This window comes from Cottoperca gobio, chromosome 23 (assembly GCF_900634415.1).
Source record: "Cottoperca gobio chromosome 23, fCotGob3.1, whole genome shotgun sequence".
NCBI lineage: Eukaryota > Metazoa > Chordata > Actinopteri > Perciformes > Bovichtidae > Cottoperca > Cottoperca gobio.
The window spans coordinates 14,355,958-14,376,460 of NC_041377.1; the positions used below are offsets into that span (position 1 = coordinate 14,355,958).

The 20,503-nt window shown below is 42.3% G+C and overlaps 1 protein-coding gene across 1 annotated transcript; it reads left to right on the plus strand.

Moving 5' to 3' along the window:
* Positions 1–1,485: 1,485 nt before the first annotated feature.
* Positions 1,486–19,345, plus strand: gpr37b (G protein-coupled receptor 37b). The gene is made up of 2 exons (XM_029462250.1): positions 1,486–3,277; positions 14,754–19,345. Exons 1-2 carry the CDS (start codon positions 2,216–2,218, stop codon positions 15,567–15,569), a joined length of 1,878 nt encoding a protein of 625 aa, XP_029318110.1. The 5' UTR covers positions 1,486–2,215; the 3' UTR covers positions 15,570–19,345.
* The last annotated feature ends 1,158 nt before the right edge of the window (positions 19,346–20,503 follow it).

Sequence of the window (20,503 nt, forward strand, 5' to 3'; positions counted from 1 at the left end):
CTGTTTATCCATTACTTTTAACTACCTATTTAAACGGTTTATTCATTACTTTTAGCTAACTATTTAAACTGTTTATCCATTACTTTTAGCTAACTATTTAAACTATTTATCCATTACTTTTAGCTAACTATTTAAACTGTTTATCCATTACTTTTAGCTAACTATTTAAACGGTTTATTCATTACTTTTAGCTAACTATTTAAACGGTTTATTCATTACTTTTAGCTAACTATTTAAACGGTTTATTCATTACTTTTAGCTAACTATTTAAACTGTTTATTCATTACTTTTAGCTAACTATTTTAACTGTTTATCCATTACTTTTAGCTTTCTTTCTTAAGCATTTATCCACATGCTTTCCCCCCTTCAAATTAGTTGAGCTAGCACATTCCCTCACAGGCCTACCCCCTAGGGTACAAAGAACATGTCATTATGCAAACTAAAGAAATCAAATAAAAATTACAAACTGAATAAATTACTGTAGGTGTTACACTGAGTGATGCAGACACAGAGTCAAGTCAATGTTCAGTTTAAGTGCATAATTACAGCAGGAGGGCATAATGCACTTCCCAATAATTATACTTCAATCCACCTGCAAATGTTTCCTCTCAGTTATTAATAACTCTATGGTATTTCAGAAAGAAAATTGCAAGTATGCAGGTGCACTTCAGTTTGCCTCTTATAAAGCCTATACGTTTAGTTAGAGTCAAATGTCTGTTTCACAGGCCTATTAAATGACCTCAAGCACCCTTTTTATGAAAGAGCATTTGTTATGGAGTTATTGATGCGTGCAGCTGTAGAAGAACAAACCACAATCAATGTCCATATCCCCTACAGTTAGATCAATCCAGAAAGCAGCTGAAGATCACTTTCAGAAATGGTCATGCTTGCAGTCGGGTTGAAGGTTGAGTATGAATGATTCAGGGGGGCATAGATGGCCAGCCTAAGACACTGGGACAAACTGTACATTATAATATATATACAGGAGTCGTTATCAGAGCTGTAGGTGAGCTGTTTTCTGGGGGCACACGCTATCTTGAGGTAACTGTGCAGAAGTAAAATCATAAATACTATAAATAATAAATCTACATTAATAAGACTCATTATCTTGGGTCTAATGCACAGTCTGAAATGTTGTTTTATAAACACAAATAGAATTATGCCTGGTGGGGAAATAATAAATACATAAGTGCATGTATATGCACTTATACATGCAGTTAGTCTGTCAGTTAAACTGGGCATTAGCTCAATGTTCTTTTGAGAGTTGCTATACATTTGAAACATGTTAGTTCACACTGACAACAACAACAAGCGAGAGATTAAACGGCATCTGCTTAAATGTTGTGCAAGTGTGTTAATACGTAGGCCTATGTCTGTGAGTAAAAACCAAAAAACTGTAATACATAATATTAGCACGTCTGTCGGGCGTGGCTGGCAAGTCTTCTGGGGGGGGGGGGGCTGTAGCTGTAGTCTGCTCCAGGGCTGCTGGATGCTTCGTGATGGATGAGGAGTGACAGATCGGGGTTAGCCGTCAGGGGAGTCCATTTTCTTCCAGTGCACGGTCCTACCCGAGGAGAAAGCAGAGGAGATGAGACACTGGATGCAGAGGAGGAAGGGACGAGAAACAGACCGTTTTCCACCCCTCCTCTTTCCCTATCTGTCACACACTCTCTCTCCAATCCCGTGCATCACAACCTAGTGAGCTTCACCCGGACTGCACCGCATTGACGCTGCTGCTGCTGCTGCTGCTGCCAGCCGACCCAACCCACTAAACTAACGCACTTGCATACAGAGAGCGAGAGAGAGAGAGAGAATCGGTCTTTTCAGATGCTATTACCCACAGCTGGAAACTGGATGCGGTGCGGATTCTGTGCGTGGGTATGCAGCATTTCCCTCTCCACCTCTCTTTGCTTCTTTCTCTCTGGATCCGGACTCTGATTCGCTGTCCTGCTCGGTAATGTCAAGACTTTGGAAACGGGAGTGACTCTGGGAGTGATTTGGAGATAATACTGCATAGTGCAAAAACGATTAGGATATAACTTACAAGTTTGCAGAGCTCACGTCATGAATGGAGCTGTTTACTTGAAGCCGTGAGCTCCCCACTGTGCTGTTTCCAACATGGGTGTTGACTGAATGGAGCAGTATCCCCGCGCGGCCACAGAGGAACGAAGATGCACTTGTGAGGATTAAAACTGCGCTCAATAATTCCTGGACCATGCAGATTCTGCCGCCTTGGACGTTATTTGTATTATTAGCCCACGCACATGTATTATTGTCTCTTAGACATAATGGAGAAGTACGAGCTAAAGAGGACAGCAACACCAGTGCATACTCTACGAGGACTTTCCATGGGTCACTCCGGGAGAGTCATCATAACAAAGCCTGGGACCGCGCGCTCTCGCCGGGGTACGCCACAGGTGCGTCCTCGGCGGAACTGCAGGCGCAGCGGGCAGTTATCCGAGGGCCCCTGAACTCCACTCACCCATGGAAGAGGGTAATTGCAGGAGAAACTAGGCGAATTGGACACAACAAACGCGACTTCAGTAGGACTGTGACACCCGTGGAGGATCCCAAAGCTGTCTTACATTGGGACATGACGCGCCACCACAATAAGAGGATAAAGTTGAATGGCGGTCTTAGTAGTACGGGGACGCCAGCAGGTGGACACTACAATGCGGCTAAGCCCTCTTCAATGGGCCGGGGAGACAGAGGAGGGGTACTTGATGAGGCCGACAGGCACAGGAGGGGCACAAAAGACGAGCATAAGAAAGGCTCAAAGAGGGGGAGAAGCCGGCTGAACAAAAGCTCTGGGGTTTTGGCTCTGCCTCACGCGTCGCCGTGGGAACCCATGCCCAAGCCTCTGGCCCTCACCTCCACCGACCTGCCCTTTGACCTCTTCACCAGGAGGCCAGAGTTCTTCACTTTCAGAGAGGAAAATCCCTGGGACGCCACGCCGATCACCCCTCCCAGCTCGCAGGATTTCGGGGACGAGATCAAGAACCCCTTTTACCCGGTGACCAGCGAGACTTACGGCGCTTACGCGATCACATGTGTCTCCGGGGTTATCTTCCTGGTGGGGATAGCGGGCAACATTGCCATCCTGTGCATCGTGTGCCAGAACTACTACATGAAAAGCATCTCCAACTCACTGCTGGCCAACTTGGCTGTGTGGGATTTTGTGCTCATCTTCTTCTGCCTGCCCATGGTGGTTTTTCATGAGCTGACAAAGTCCTGGCTCCTGGGGGAATTCACGTGCAAAGTGGTGCCCTATGTGGAGGTAAATTTATTCTGTTCTTTTCTGTATTTCTTATTCTGCTCAGAACGTCTCAGTAATGGAGATCTGAAGCAATGCCTAAAGGCAGCGTCACCTTCTGCAGAGATGAATGTGATCACACCTCTTTAGTGACAATAGACTTAATCTAATGGGCTGTGGGGTATGAAAAATAAGTTTCACACTCTGCTGCCTGAGTAAACGGCCTTAGAGAGTTGAGGTTTTAAGAAAGAACACAGACATGGCTATAGGATGTCACTTCAGCCAATAGACTCTGTTTGTCACCTGTACAACTGCTACTAGAGAGAGAGAGAGAGCCTCACCTTGCCCTCCAAGCGTGCAGAACACACTCACATACACACACATGAACACACACCAGGCTATAAGGTCACTGATTTACACATAACTCCCTTCTCCTGTTGCTTACAGGTTGATAAAACATGTTATATGTTCCTGCTCCCACACACACACACACACATACACACACACACACACACACACACACACACACACTCACACACACTACGTTGGTCTGTTCCTGTTCATGAGGAGTAGATGGATGCTAGACAGATTGTTTACACCATACCTTTCCCTTTGTGTGCTCACTGCAATTACACCAGTGTCAGATTCACCAGCACGTCAATGTCTTTTTGTGTAAAACAGGGTTTTCCAGCTCAGGGGTCTTAAGCTTGTTTTGAATGGCCATTGTCACAACCTGGCTGCAGGAGGGACAAAGAGAGAGTTATCTTACCCAACTATATCATAGGTTAAGGGGAGACACTTCAGGTGAATAGGGTACAATGTTTAACTAGAAATGTTAGATTATGATGTAAATGAGGCATCAGCTTATTAAATATGTGCCCATTTGCATACATTTCTGGAACAGAATCATTCCATAAATCAGACTACAGTCATTTACAAGAAATACATTTTTGTCATGGTTATAGGTATGAAATGCTGTATAAATCCAGCTATGAATGATATATGAACAACCTGCTCTGTAGAAACCTTCAGAATATGGATAGGAATGGAACTGGGAAGTTTGGTGCATGTAAGTGCTGCTGAAGTGGAGGTATTTGGGTCGTTTTGAGAAAACTGCCTTTAAAGATATGTATTGTAAAAGTCGATACATTTTGCAAGACACTACAGGTGAATAGGGTAAAAAAATTAACTACTAATAGATATCACCATGAAACATCCCATGAACCTGCACCATGGGTTTGCGTCAGATGTGCAGTAAGTGAGAGGTGTAGCTGTGCGGTGCAGCAAAAAGAGGACAGCAAAGGTAATCAAACTCAGAAAAGACTGGATGTCAGGGGAGATAGAGAGAGAGAGTCTGACACTCTCCTGCTTCTTTAGCCTGGCAGAGAGCCAGAACAGGCGACCACAATGCGACTCAGACTCCGCCCTCCGGAGACGACGGCCCAGCCGGCAGACAGGGGAGTGAGGTGCTGTCACATCATCATGAAGTGATAATGTGAGCAGCTGAACAGTACGCTATTATCCTCAATCATCAGCTTTCATGAAAGAATTTGTATCCCTGATTTCTCTGGGGGTGTTGAGCTTTGATTTCACAGACTGTGAAGCGCCCATAGCTTCTTATTACACACCAGTTTCCAACGCTGCGTCATATAAGTCCATATTTATTCCAGTGTGAAAGAGACTTTTGTAAATCCAATCCTTTGCTCTGGTCTTTTAAAAAAAAATGCAGGTGTGTAGCCTTTCAGTTAAAGAATGATTGCACTAATTCTCCTGCAAGAAAATAGGTCACACCTAGAAATATAAGCAACCTACACGTCTGCTCAAAAGTGAGGCGAAGTTTGAATAGGAGCAGCCTGTATGTTTCCAAATCACTAGAGATGACTTGCATTTGCACCATGTTGTCTTCTTCTTCTACAATCTCGCTCGCCAGGCTGTGTCCGTGCTGAGCACATACTGCAATACGTACAGTATGTCATGTGCAATTTCATTTGCAAACACCTTGTGACTGCACAGGCTACGATATATTGTAATGGTTGGTGGATCAGAGCCCCTCCCTGTGTTATTGCATATGAACTACACATAATATGTAATAACTTTAATAACCTGCTTGTGCATAGACCGAATGGCTATTCTTAAAGTGTGTGTGCGTGTGTGTGTGTGTGTGTGTGTGTGTGTGTGTGTGTGTGGGGGGGGGGGGGGGGGGGGGGGCATTTGTCAAAACAGGCCGTGAGTAATGCAGCCTGGGGTTCACCCTCTCCCTGTGGAACATTCAGAGAAAAACACACACACACACACACACACACCCTATGGAGTGACTTTGTTCTTCACTTAACCCAAATTCAGTCATGGGGAATATGAACATTTGGCCCGACATAAAGACACACATGCTCAGTCATGCTTGAACCTACAGTCTACACTCTCACACAAACAACTTCACGTGTCCATGCATAATAATCAGAAGTAGGTATAGATAATGTATCACAGTCGCCTGGAAGAGGAGCCTCCCATCGTGCTGCCTTTTCAGCGTTTAGTAGAGCGCGGAATCGTCCAAACCTCAAAAGAGAAAAGCAATTTCAGGTGTGAGATGTAAGGAAAACGCAGCAGGAAAAATTGTAAGAATGCCGCACGAAATAAAGATGCGGGTCGCAGCCGGCCTGCATTATCTCCGATACGCTCCTGTTTCACGCTGCTGTCATTGCAGACGACCGCTTTAGGCAGTGATGCACAGAGCAGGAAATCCAGGCACAACTAATGGGCAATATTTGAATTGAATTGATTTGAATAAGACTTGAACGTTGGTTAGAAATAACAAATAACCAGTTCACTAAGCATTTCATAAGCCAGAGGGGGAAATGAGTCATTTTCCTTTTACAAACCTTTTGTTTCACGACCCTTAAATATACGGATGCATACAAATTACCATTTGAAAAAGGCAAGTATAGAACGGTGAGATGTAACGGTAAAAAAAAAAAATGGTGTATCTTTTTCATGCAACATCGCTCTTTATTGGTGAATGCCGACAGGATAAGTTTATTGTTCAGCAACATAAAAACACATGATATAGTAAAGGTTTGTTGAACAATGTGGTGTCTAAAAACATCTACAGTATGCATAAAGGTTGTATGGAATGTGTAGACGATGTACTTCTAAAAGTATGTATGTGTAATAATGCGATATATAGAAGTAAAAGGCATTTGGTCAGATTTGTAAAACCCTGTTTATATGGTCATCATGAATGTCTCTCAATTATTAATGAGTACTCCCATTAGTAGACAGAGATGGCTTCATTCAAACCTTCTTTTTAAACCTGATTTACAGCTAATTACAAATGTCCATCACGGGACATAAATCTAGGGACTTGCTATAGACTCATTGTCTCCTCAGTGGAGTATCGGCACTTCCATTAACAGTCCAGCTATATCGCCGTTTCCACATGCCATGTAGTGTGAGCCATAATGGAGTCGTTTTATTCTTCTTTTTCTCTGTAATACTTTACTAGATTCCCTAGGGGGTGGAATCTTTTGGTATCTTACGATTTGATTCAAAATCGGTTCTCGATTCAATATGTAGGATTGCTAATTTCAGGATCTACTCAAGTCCGCTGCGCGCTCGTAAAAGCGGTGTGGCAAATTATGGTATGAAAGCATAGACTGTATACAACATGGATGTAGTTATATTAAAAAAAAACACAGTTTTCTGCTGTAAAGTCGGGCATTTTAAAATGGGGGTCTGTGGAGATAGACTCCCTTTTGGAGCAAGCCTCAAGTGGCCATTCGAGGAACTGCAGTTTTCGCCACTTCCGAATACTTTTCACTGTTCTGTCCCGGAGAGTAAAGTGTGTAAAGATATTTGAAAAATATATCAACTGATTTAGTATTTATCAATTCAAAATAAAAATGCTGCCTGTTACATAAATACAATTGGTAGATTTGGGCTCGCTGCTCTTTTGTTACTGAACCTGCTAGTTCCAAAAATAAATGATACACAAACTAGCAGTGTGAAACTAGTATTTTGAATCCCACAGTAAATGCTTGTCAATTCTTTTTTTGCCAACCACTAACATTAGCTTTCTGGTGAATCCTTTACTTTGTGTGCCTCGTGTATACATTTGGCTTCGACTGTGCTGTACAACACCCTGTAGTCAGAAACTGTTGGCAGTCTTTGCTGTAGTTCAGCAGGCAGGGAGAGAGAGAGAGGGAGAGGGAGAGAGAGAGGGAGAGAGAGGAGGGAGAGAGAAGAGGGAGGGAGAGAGGGAGAGAGAGAGAGACCAATTGAAGCAGAGTAAGAGAGAGAGAAGAGAAGAGAAGAGAGAGAGGAGGAGAGAGACGAGTTGAAGCAAGTACGGAAGAGAGACGTTATCAGGTAAGAGAGAGCTTATGAGCAGAGTAAGAGAGAGAGAGAGAGAGAAGAGAGAGAGAGAGAGGAGAGACTTGAGCAGAGTAGAGAGAGACTATTGAAGCAGAGTAGAGAGGAGACTATTGAAGCAGAGTAAGAGAGAGAGACTATTGAAGCAGAGTAAGAGAGAGAGACTATTGAAGCAGAGTAAGAGAGAGAGGACTATTGAAGCAGAGTAAGAGAGAGAGACTATTGAAGCAGAGTAAGAGAGAGATAGATTGGAAGAGAGAAAGAGAAAGAAAAAGGAGCTGCATGGAGCCATAGAGGGCCGGAGGTAGACCCATGTATTGTGCTGAAATTGGTGGTAATGGCAGGACATACATCAGCTTGACACATTCACTGTTACAACTCACACATGCACACACACACACACACACACACACACACACACACACACACACACACACACACACACACACACACACACACTTTCAAGTTTCCAATCAGAATAACACATTTGGTTTCTGTGCATGGTGGTGTAAGGTCCAGAAATATGTGGCCATTTCACATTTTCGTGACCAGAAATGTGGTATTCAATACCAACACCAAAGAAATTCCGTGATTCTCAATACCATTTCGATACCACTGTACACCACTAAACCACTAAACAATAAATCCAGAGTACTTCCACCCACTCTCCTTTACTACATTTGCGTACTGGTTTTTGTAAGGAAGTTAAACAAGTCATAATTCCCTCTTATGTTGCTGTGAAATCACCTCCTTTAAACAACTGTGCTTATTCAAGTTTCCTGCCAAAAACTACATTTTACAAGATTACAATTGACCATACTCAAATGGTCATTTTTACTCGATCACTCCTTTCAACAACCGCCGATGAAAAAAGTTCCAGTCTCTCGCTACAAATAGTTGTATACATCCATCCCCATGTCCGCCTGTCTATTTGTCCAGCTATCTAGCCTGTATACACACACACACACACACACACACACACACACACACACACACACACACACACACACACACACATACACAGAGTCAGTAGGGTGTGTTGATCCTCCAGATGGGTGGGATGGCCTCCTCCACTGATCATTGCCCACGGCTTCTCGCTCTCTCTCTCTCTCTCTCTCTCTCTCTCTCTCTCTCTCTCTCTCTCTCTGCATCAGCTATCTGTGATTAGAAGCACGCCTCAGGGGGAAGACACACACACACACACACTTACATACAGCAGGGAAGCTTTTTGGCACACGCACAGACACCTTTGTGCTCATACGCTGAACGCACACATACAGTTACAGTACAGACACTGCAGCAACACAAAGTAAGTGCACAAACACGTACTTGGTCTCGTGCCTTCTCCAATCTCTCGGCCCGTCTATGAGACAGGCAAATGATGGTTAATTGGACGATATGTAAATTATGCAGGGTATGTAATTAGAAGCTCTCCATAATGCATGATGGTGAGTCCATTCAGTCAGCTCTTTGTCCCCCGGATGAGTAGATATTGTATTTTGAATGATGAGACAAGACCACACAACACCATGAAGTGAAGATTAGGCTTGCTGTTGGCAGCAATTAACCAAATTGATAATGATCCAGGTATATATGAAATATTCATTGGATGATTACTGTAATGAATTAGGTATGTTGGGGAAATGAACAGCGTATCAGTGTCAGATCGGAACAGCCTTAATAGAATACGACGATAGGGAAAAGAATAGGAAAACTGCATTTTGTATTGCCTCCAGCACTACACTTTGAGGGAGGGACCAATGTTCTGGACTCTTCTAGCTGCTACTGCACTGAGAGCAGAATTCATTTTTTTTAATGACCAGGGGAAATCTGCCACAGGTCAGGATATAATTTAACGGAAGATACATTTATTGCGCAGAAGAAACGGAAAGCACCAGAATAGAGTAGAACACTATAATGGATGGCTGCGATTAATTGAAGTGAAGAAACGACGGCAAGAAAGATGAAGATTTGCGAGCGCTCGCCTTAATTATTTGCTAATTCTATGGAACTGTGTTCTCGGCCAGTAGAGACTGTTCCTTTTGTTCGTGGAATAGAATAGAAACAGAATTGACTGAAAGTTTATTCTTTTCCTTGGAAGCAGTAGACCATTTAGCTCTATTCTGGAGCTTCCGATCACATCTCACAATTGTAGCGTTTTTGTAGTAAATATAAAGATATAGCGTGTTATAACGTGAGCTTCAGAGGTGCTGGTTGGAGGGTTTTGTTGCCTTTGGACAGAGCCAGGCCAGCTGGTCTTTGTGCTATGCTAAGCTAAGCTAAGCGGCTTCTGGCTCCAGCATCTTAGTTACCGTACAATCGTGTGCGTGGTGTCTTCTCATCGAACTCAAGCGCATTTTCTCACAAATTTAAAGTAGTCAACATCCACGATTCCACGACAATTGGGCAACTCCATCTGCTGAGGAAGATCATGTTAAATGATTGAAAGCTCCAGAGCAGCTACTAAAAAGCTTCATCATGTGTAGACATTTGTTTTTGTCAAGCTACAATACTGTAATATTAAGAGCGATGGACTTTTAAAGTTCTGTGCACTAATATCGTCAGAGAAGAATCTTTATCAGCCAACAAGGGTGTGTCTGTCTGCCTTCACACACACACACACACACACACACACACACACACACACACACACACACACACACACACACACACACACACACACTCACTTTCAAGTTTCCAATCAGAATAACAAATGTGGTTTCTGTGCATGGTGGGGTAAGGTCCAGAAATATGTGGCCATTTCACATTTTCGTGACCAGAAATGTGGTATTCGATACCAACACCAAAGATATTCACACACACATGTGTCACACACACACTCATGTATGCACCATCCACACTTGTACAACCCCAATGAAATATACATTTTTGATCATTCTGCATAGATTTGGACGTGCACAAACGCACACAGACTCACAAATGTGCATGCATGCTCAACACACATGAGTTTTCTGTCTCTCAGGCCAGCTGTTAGACCGATGGTGGCTGTCAGTGGCAGGGTCTCTCTGGTTAGAGTTATGGTCTGCTGGAGCCTGCACTGGGTCACACACTCGACCTAGAAATAGGACTGCCACTGGAGTAACCCTTTGTCTCCTTGGCTCATTGTTGTAAGACTGTACGTGTTGTTGTTGTTGTTGTTGTTGTGTCTGCACATTAGCCCATTCATCACCTGATAACACCCATTACCCCTGACAGTAGCTGTAGTCACAGTATGGCCGCACAGGCTCCACCAGTCCTTGTTAAAACCCAATTAATACTATGAGGCCTTTGTGCCACCAGCTCACAGGACCTTTAATCAGGGAGTTAATGGGCCGTTATTGAAAACAGCACCAGGGGAAAATGTCTTTCTCACCTGCTGCGCAGATAGACGGCTAGACATGTGCTGTGGATGAAAGGCCTTTTTATGTTTTTCTTTTTAAGTCCTTTAAGTCCAAGGTTGAGAAGAAGTGGAAAAACGGTACTTCACAAGTTGTATATAGTTTTTCGTGATTTTATCCTTATTGATGCCAATTTTGAGGTTTTAGCCAATTTTAAAAAATACACATGTAGGTGTTTATTTTACCAGCTTTGTCTATATTGTGTAGATTTATCCTAATGATAATGATAAGGTTAATGAATATTTTAAACATTTTCTAAAATGAAACAATTAAAAGGAAAGTGTTTTAATAATACATAGTTTCCAGATCATTTGCAAAACAGCATTTTACTTGAAACTATAAAAAGCATTATCATGCTCACTTAAATAAATAATTTAAGTCGATTTAAATGATAATATTTTAGAAGCATAATTTCCACCCCGAGGCGAGCAGGCCTGTCATCTTGCCAGCAGGTAAAATGAACACGACAGGGTCAAGGCTGCATTCTGGAAGAAATGCCACGTTAACGTTGTTAATCATTGTGAAGATGTCGGGGCTTATTTATCTCTCCCTGTCACTCTGGACCGTCTCTTACTCACTGATGTGTTCCCCTCCTATTGTCTTCTATTCACTCTTTTCTTTCTTTCTTTCTCCCACTCTTTTCCATTCTTCTGTCCCTGTTTCTCAGTCCCTCATTTGCATTAACCCCCTTCCACAAACACACACACACACACACACACACACACATACACACAGCTTCATCACCCCACCAGGCCTGACTCTCTCTATCGCTGGAGAGAAGAGAGGAGAATAGTCTGAGAGCGAGAGGGAGAGAGAGAGAGAGAGAGGGTCGGAAGGGAGAGAGAGACGCGAGAGCGAAGGAGAGAAGAGAGAGAGTAGAGCGAGAGAGCGATCGACGCGAGAGCGTAGCGCAGGAGATCTCTTCTACGCTCTCTCTCTCTCTCTCTCTCTTCTCTCTCTCTCTCTCTCTCTCTCTCTCTCTCTCTCTCTCTCTCTCTCTCTCATCTCCCCTCTAGTACAAAGCTATGCTTGTTCACCCTGCCCTTGCTCTCCACCCCAACCCGCAGATCAAAGCTGGGTTTCCGGGTCCTTCATGACAGCCTTTAAAGCCGTTCCAGCCCTGTTGTTCAAGCTATGAAATATTCACATGTGCAAGCACCTGTCCATGTGTTCTGGATGAGTGTGTGTGAGTGTGCTCACGTAAAGCCACCATATGGGAATACAGGTGTGCTTGGTGTGCACGTTAATAGATAAAGAAGTAGGTCACAAGTAGAGCTTTATATTATGCTTTATTTTTAAACTATTAGAATAAAGAAGAAACCACTTTATTTCCAGGGATGCAGGGCCAATCTACAGGGCATTTCTGACTGATAAGTGATAAGAACAAGCTGTCAAAAGCACCTCATTGTTCTCCATTAAAACACTGTCCCTAACACGCAGCGGTATAGTGTGATGGAGAAATAAGTAGCAGAGAGCAATTTCCGTGAATGGTATCCACGCTGACGGATGAGTCAGAGAATGAAGTGAGCAGAATTGCTGCGTGTCTGTATCAGTGTGTTTGTATTTTATTTATTTTATATATTATGAATTGGATGGGATTTTGATCTTTTTTCTCTTGGTCAGTTTAAAGGTCACTTTCTTTTCGCAACTTGCATTAATGCCTTCATTAATGTATGATTTGCTGCTCAGTTACACTACAAGTGATCACACACCTGTTTTTTGGATAGTTGTGATGCAGGATGTTATGTACTTAGTGCAATCAAAACAAATCCTTTAACTTTACATGAGCATGACCGACTCAAGCTCTTCATAATTCACCTTTTTCTGTTCTTGATTTGTTGTTTTTGGTGCCTGGCTTTCCAAGCATAGGTAACTACGTGTTAGATGACAACATCTGCCAAGTGCACTCAAACCTGCTCAAATCACCCAAAGGGTTAATCTTTCCAGAGTTTGAATAAACCACTCTCGTAAACATGCTTCGGCTTAAATCTACTGTGAGTCCTATGTGCTGCTTTAAAAGCTAATGAATAATTATTGTTCTGCCTTGGCTTGAATCTCCAAACAATTCCCTACAATGACAGTCACAAGACTGTGGCGCTACGGCAGGTAATAAACCGTCCTGGTCCAAAACGCAGTCACATTGATCACAGTTACTGTCCAAAGTGCTGGAGCGTGTTGGTGGTTTATCTACCCCACTTACCCCTCTCTGTTTCCTTCATTAGTCTGGTTAGGCAACCGTGTGTGTGTGTGTGTGTGTCAGAGGGTGTGTGTGTGTGTGTGTGTGTGTGTGTGTGTGTGTGCGTGTGTGTGTGTGTGTGTGTGTGTGTGTGTGTGAGGCCTAGATACACAGAACATCTTGCAGTGTGTGTACATCTATATCTGTCCAGGAAGTATGTGTTTGGAGCACTAAAGCCGTGGCTCACTGGGGCCATCTGGGAAGCTGGCTGTTGTAATTAAATTTGATATGAAGGGAGGGAGGAAGGGAAAGGAAGGTGGGAAGGGAAGAGCGGGTGAGGGGTTAAAAAAAGAGATAAGTGAGAGTCAGAGGGAGAAAAAGGTAAGCAAGATGAGACAGGGGGGATAATGGGGGGGGGGGGGGTCAGTGGTAGAGTTTGGTGCTGGAGGCAAAATCATGGAAGGAACTAGTTCATGTAAGGACACACATACACACACACACACACACACACACTCCAGCTGTGGATGAGTGTTATGCAGGGTGCCCACTCTGCCAAAATCACTGTTAATCCAACAGATGCTTTCACATGCTGAGGAAATTTGTGAGCTCTCTGACAAATTTGGAGACTTTTTCACATTGACAACGTGGATGCAATTGCAGGCAATTAGCTCGATACATGAAGGTTTTAAATGAAACATTAAGAGGAAAACCGAGGAATGTTTAGGAAGTTTGTTAATTAGTGAGACTCACTGAACAGGAGGAGTAAATTAAATATTTTACTGAACGAGTGTGACGCCTTTAATCCACCCTGCCACTCTCTTGCCGTGTGTGTGTGTGTGTGTGTGTGTGTGTGTGTGTGTGTGTGTGTGTGTGTGTGTGTGTGTGTGTGTGTGTGTCGGTCTGCCTGTGCTTTCTCTTCTCTCACACACACACATATACACACATAAGGGTCACTTCACAGTTGTAATAGCAGTTTACAGACTGCCATTGTGCTTCTGTTGCTACACTGCTTGTAATTACGCCAGTGTCAGGTGCACCCAAAAGGCCAACGCCATTACCGTGTGGCCTGCAGTTTATTTATGTGGCGGCAACGGTTGACTTGTCACCCTATAGAAAGGCCTTTGTTTGTGTGTGTTGCGAGGGAATCTACTTGTTTACTCCACCGGCAGCCCTTCCTTATGATTCCCGCAAGATAATGTCAGACATTTTCTACACTGGAGATAATTATGTCAGTCCCTTGTTTTTTTAAAAATTCATTTCAGACTAGGGACCTGACAACCTCAACAGCATCAGCCAGTCAGGAAGTCCTAGATTATCTCTAGTATGAGGCTATTGTTAGCATGAGCTCTGTGTTTAAATTATTACTCTATTATTCTCTCCTAAACTCATTTGCTTTTTCATGCATAGAGTTTTACATAAACTCTTGAGGCACCATGATTCATTGAGGTAAACCCTCTGCAAGCCACCAAGAAAACAATCCAGTACATGCATTGCACACAATGACTAAAAGGACTTTGAGTGTGATGAATGATGTTGTAAGAATTTGTCTTTGTTCCCTCAGGTGGCCTCCCTTGGTGTGACCACGTTCACCCTGTGCGCTCTGTGCATCGACCGCTTCCGTGCGGCCACCAATGTCCAGATGTACTACGAGATGATCGAGAACTGCACCTCCACCACTGCTAAGCTAGCTGTCATCTGGATCGGTGCTCTCCTGTTGGCCCTCCCAGAGCTCCTCATCAGACAGCTGGTGTCCGAGGACACAGGAAACCCGGACGAGCCTCCTGTTCAACGTTGTATCATCAGGATATCAACCTCCCTTCCTGACATGCTCTACGTGCTGGGCTTGACCTACGAGGGCGCTCGGCTGTGGTGGTGCTTTGGCTGCTACTTTTGCCTCCCCACCCTCTTCACCATCGGGTGCTCTTTGGTGACGGCACGCAAGATCCGGCGTGCAGAGCAGTCCAGCGTGCGCAGCAACAAGAAGCAGATCCGGCTGGAGAGCCAGATGAACTGCACCGTTGTGGCACTGGCAATCGTCTACGGTGCATGCGTGGTGCCCGAGAACATCTGCAACATAGTTTCTGCGTACATGGCGGCCGGTGTTCCTGAGCACACCATGTCTGTCCTCCATCTTCTTTCCCAGCTGCTGCTCTTCTGTCGGGCCGCCGTGACGCCGGCGCTGCTGCTTCTCCTGTGTCGCCCGCTGGGCAGGGCCTTCCTTGACTGCTGTTGCTGCTGCTGCTGTAACCACGGCCCCTCCTCTGCCACCGCCAGTGACGATAACGAACACGAGTGCACCACCGAGCTGGAGCTGTCGCCGTTCAGCACCATCCGCAGGGAACTGAGTAACTACACACCTGCTGGCTCCAACTGCTAAACTGACATTCCTCATTAGGGAGGGAGATTTGACTAGCCTGCTTTTAGCCTTTGGCTAGCATTTCTCAGACTCGGCTAGGAGAGTTATGCCTTACCTAGTCCAGTCACATTTTGAAATGGGTGCATGAATAGAGTTGGACACTGAATAATCACATTCAGCCAGTGTCCTACATCCTCAACCTTCATTCTTTACAATAATTCAAATTTACAGTAACATATATAACCCTAATTTTCCAGGATTGCTAACAAAAAGCATCTCCTCTCACTCGTACCCTGGGGTGCTCTTAAAACAGGGTCAGTACATATTTTAAGCAATCCTGCCTGAAACCTTTAAAACTTACAAACCTCCCTGCTGTATGACCTTCTATGCCTAAATATTGTTGCTCGAACAGTTGGAATCAACCAGTCTCATGTCTGGTTCCTCACAAGAGGTTGTATCAGGTTCAATTCTTTAGATTGCCTGATTGCCAAAGCAGAAAAAACTGTTTCCTACAGTCCTCATGCTATAAGTGGCAGGTAAAGGTAATACTATTTATACTGTACATTGAGAATAAGGACATTTTTGTACAGAATATAACACAATATGTTCTGTTAAAATTAATAAAAAACGCTTGTAATGAAGCATAATTGGCGCCCATAAATACAAATGATGTATGGGAAACTGTACTGTATATTTTAAGGGATACGTAATCAATGCCAATCATCTTCTTAATGTGTCACTGTTGAAATTATGGAGACTTGGCTAATTAATCATAGAGCCCGACCTTGTAAAATAACTCAAATACAGCATCCAGCTGAACATGTGGGCTGACACTGCCTATATAGAAACACAGGATCAATTTACACACTACATCTGCCGTAAATGTACAGTTCACGTTATGCTGCACACATGGGAACAAAGCTTACGATAATTAAACTAGCGCAGGGCGTCTCTGCAGTAATGACAGTTTGCAAGAGGAAAACACAGAGAGGAGAGTGAGTTGGAGAATCCAAATGTACACAACAATACTTACACTGTATATTGAAAAATATCCAGGGGAGTCAAACATAACTGGGCTGGTCTCAGAGATACACAAACACGGACTTGGAGTGGAATTGAAAGGTTCCGAACGAACTAATTGAAATCATATTAGAGTTGAATGAAGTGGAATGGAATCGAATGAAACACTAAATTGAATGGAGTGATTATGAATAGAGTGGAAAGTAATGGAACACAACATCATGGAATATAACTGAAAGGGATGGACACAGCACGGACTGGACTGAAAATAAATATCTGCACTACACCGTTGTATCATGTTACGCCTTACACTTTGGGCTGTATATATATATATACTGTACACTTTCTTTGGTGCTCTTATGATGAATGCGCTGTAAACAACAAATCCATTGGTTCGACTTAGAATCGCAAGTAACTGAGCTGTGTACTAAAGTTTTGGTCAAGAAGACGGATTACAGTTGCGTGTGGAATGCATGAACAATGGTGGGGTAAAAGAAGAAACAATCAATAAATAGTTTCACTGAGCTGCGAGAAGAAATGGAGAAATGGTCTGAATCTTAGAGTAAATACTGCCTTTGTTAAAAGTATGGTAGCACTTTATTTTACAGTGTAAGTAGACCCAAATACTCAATGTTTACTAGGTACTAATAGCCAAAATGAAAAGCTGATTTATTAATATTGATATTAATATTGTAGAGACTTGAATAGATTAGTTAGTTACTGTATAGTTGTATTATTACATTGGAACACAAATATAATTACTATTTGTTAAATTACATATTAACGGGATATAATTGGGACAGTAATTATCAATTATTTACTTGGTATTTATAACATTATTAAATTATTATTACACAAAAGTGCCAATACTGCATTATTACATTGTAAATACAACTACTGGGCTGTAATTATAAGGGTAATTATATATGTGTACCAATTATCACTGCAAAGTTTTTAATAATAGGAGTAGCTGTTATTTATTCAACTTTATGTTAAGTTATTATTTACAATGCCTGAACTGTAAAACTAAATGCTACCACAATTGTCCAATTACAGCAACAATAACTAGACCGCGCTGAGTAGAATGCTAACTTTAAGCCAGGGACATGCGACTTCAGCATGATATCATGTATGTAGCCATCAAGTGCATACTTAAGACCCCTTTTACAGGACTCTCATTAAAGAATGAGTCAGACAGAAAGACGCTGCTAATTGTAGCTTAGCTAGCTAGCTAGAGAAAATGAAGTCCTCCAGCGACAGGTGTTATTTCAGCCGGCAAAATCGACATTGGCAGACTAGAAATTAGAGGCTGCTTTTGTCTGATTCTCTCTGAAATAAAGCACCCATTGTGTCAATAAGGATGTTACTGTATACGTACCGTGCAAGAATAACAAGCTTTACTGGCATAGCAACCGTAGCCTGAGAGAGTTAGTCTTCATGGACGGTCAATTGTACAGTGTAATAAAACCAATTGGCCTCTAATACCCTTCAGTTAACTTACTTGAGTTTCTAAGGAGAACCAATGAAATGTTTTTCACAGTGTATAAATATACAAGTGTATTGTACTGTAAATCTGTTTTCTTAATCCTACCACTCAGACCTAGGTCAAAACAAGGTTCAAACCACCATTAGCTACAATGTATAAAAAAGCAGGTAATTGAAGTTATATTGAAAACTGAACGGCCCAAACCTTTGGTACATATGGCAGAAGTGTGTAGAGGCCCTTGGGGATGAACAAAATTATGCTTTAAAGCATTTATTTTGCTTGTTTAAAGTATAAAAACACTAATTTCTTTAAATGTATAGAACTAAAATGAATGCTGATGAACTCTGTGATGACCCAGGTGTGATGTTCGTTGGTATACTGTATATTGCGATGAATCTTTTGCATACGATTCTGCACTGCCAAACACCTTCTCTCTGTCTGTCTCTTGTGCTCTTGTGGTAGTAGCACACTATCTCTGGGTGTCTCTCTCAGTGCGGAGGTCAGTTTGCCCTCAGCTTCATCAATACAGGAAGAAGAATTTTACTACATAACATAGATCGAAAATGGTTTGACAGCTACCCAGGGCATACTAAAAATATACGCAGGGTGAGGAACTGTGGATAAAGGGTGTTTAGTTTTTTCTTGCCGTGGCTGGAGGCAGAAACCCTTTGGCTTTAATGAACTACAGTTTATGAGCTCCAAGAGATCCAGGTGGATGCAGACTCTGGTTGGCGCTCCCTGCAGTTCTTTAAGTTAATAGAGGAAATGGGCAGGAACACAGCAGCACTGCAACACAATACCCTGCAGCCTGTTTGACAACTCTTTTTATTACCATCACTATCAGGCCCTTGCAGCAGCCCAGTTTCTACCAATAAATGACTTCCGAGAGTGTTTTTGTACTTAGTTCAGTGATCTTAAGTCCGGATTTCCCGTCTGTTGTTTGATGCAACAAGTGTTAGCTGACCTCCGTACACTGATTCTCTTTTTCTGCATTTTTCTGGGAGTATAGCTCATTCTAAATGGCTCAGTGTGTAGTAACGTGGTTCAAACTATTGATGAAGTGATTCTTGTAAATCAGTCAGTGAGACGTTTATTCTGAATTTTGTGAGTATCCTCTTCACTCTGAGCAACTTGTGTCTGTATTTGATACCTGAAAATGTAAGCACACAACCACTATTGTCTCTAAGTCTAGTCACTGGTTTCTACATAGCTTTTTATATAGCCAAAAAACTGTCCCTTTGTTTATCAAAGAACTTTATCTTGAAAACTGTATATTAAAACCCTAAATGTACTATTACTGTTGTGTTGATTTATTGTGTGTATTAAGGTTCAACTTTGTCTGCAACATTATTTCAGTGATGAGAGTTTACCAAAGGGAGGTTTAGTGTTAGAGTGCCATTGTGTTTAATCACTCGACTGAAACAGAATTATTTCCTAATCCAAACATCTCCTCCAGCACAATAAAGCAAAGAAATAATCCAGCTGCTTGCCTCCATGCCGAAGGGTTGTTGCCATGGATATAAGTGATGTTAAAGGGGTACTCTAGCAATTTAATATTGCTACTTCATAAAGTTGGGAGACTTGGAAGAGACGGATAAAAAAAAGACATTGTTTGAAATTGATTCAGAAGAGGCTGAGGGAAACTGACGTTTAGTCTCTAGTATTTGTCAAGCTCCAAAAACATTGGATCCTACAATTTCCATAATTCAACTCAATAGCTACCATATGAGAATTCTTATTTGCTCAGATGTTCCTGCAGAACAATCTGAGTCAGTCTCAGTCTCTACACAGTCTGAGTACTTCACTGTCAGTTCATGTTGTTGTAGCGCATTAAAGGGTACACATTTTTCAAAGTTACATTTGTCACCAAGTGTTGCTCAGTATTCACACCTGTAGGATCACATGCTGCAGGCCAAATGTGTAAAATGCATTTTTGCTTCTTAGGTCTAGTCTATTAAGGATTTACTCAGTATTATGAATAAAGGGTGATTCTCTGAGACGGGTGCATTTTGGGTTATACCTTTTTTATTTTTTTTATTTTATACCTCAAATAATCTCTGAACATGATATCCAATAGTGGATTAGTTAAACCTTAATATACCTTATAACATTAAAATAAATTTTCAGGCATGAAATTCAAAAATATTTTTGGCTTTTCTTGTAAGGGTTGAATGAGATGGGGTTGAGTATTTTGGCTAATAATAGCCATAACACCATATTTTTCCTGAACAATTACTATCCTTTAAGAGAGTGTTGAGCCTGACAATCTCAATGGGACAATAAAAACAATGAAATGTAGGTAAGAAAAGATGCTGACACTTCCCTTTCTTTGCAGAAAAAGACTTGTGTCATGTCACTTCCTCAATGCTGATGTCACAGGGACTGATCCATTATTTTTAAAGAGGGTATTTGACAAATCAAAAATTGTTTAAAGTTAAACTAGTTTTTA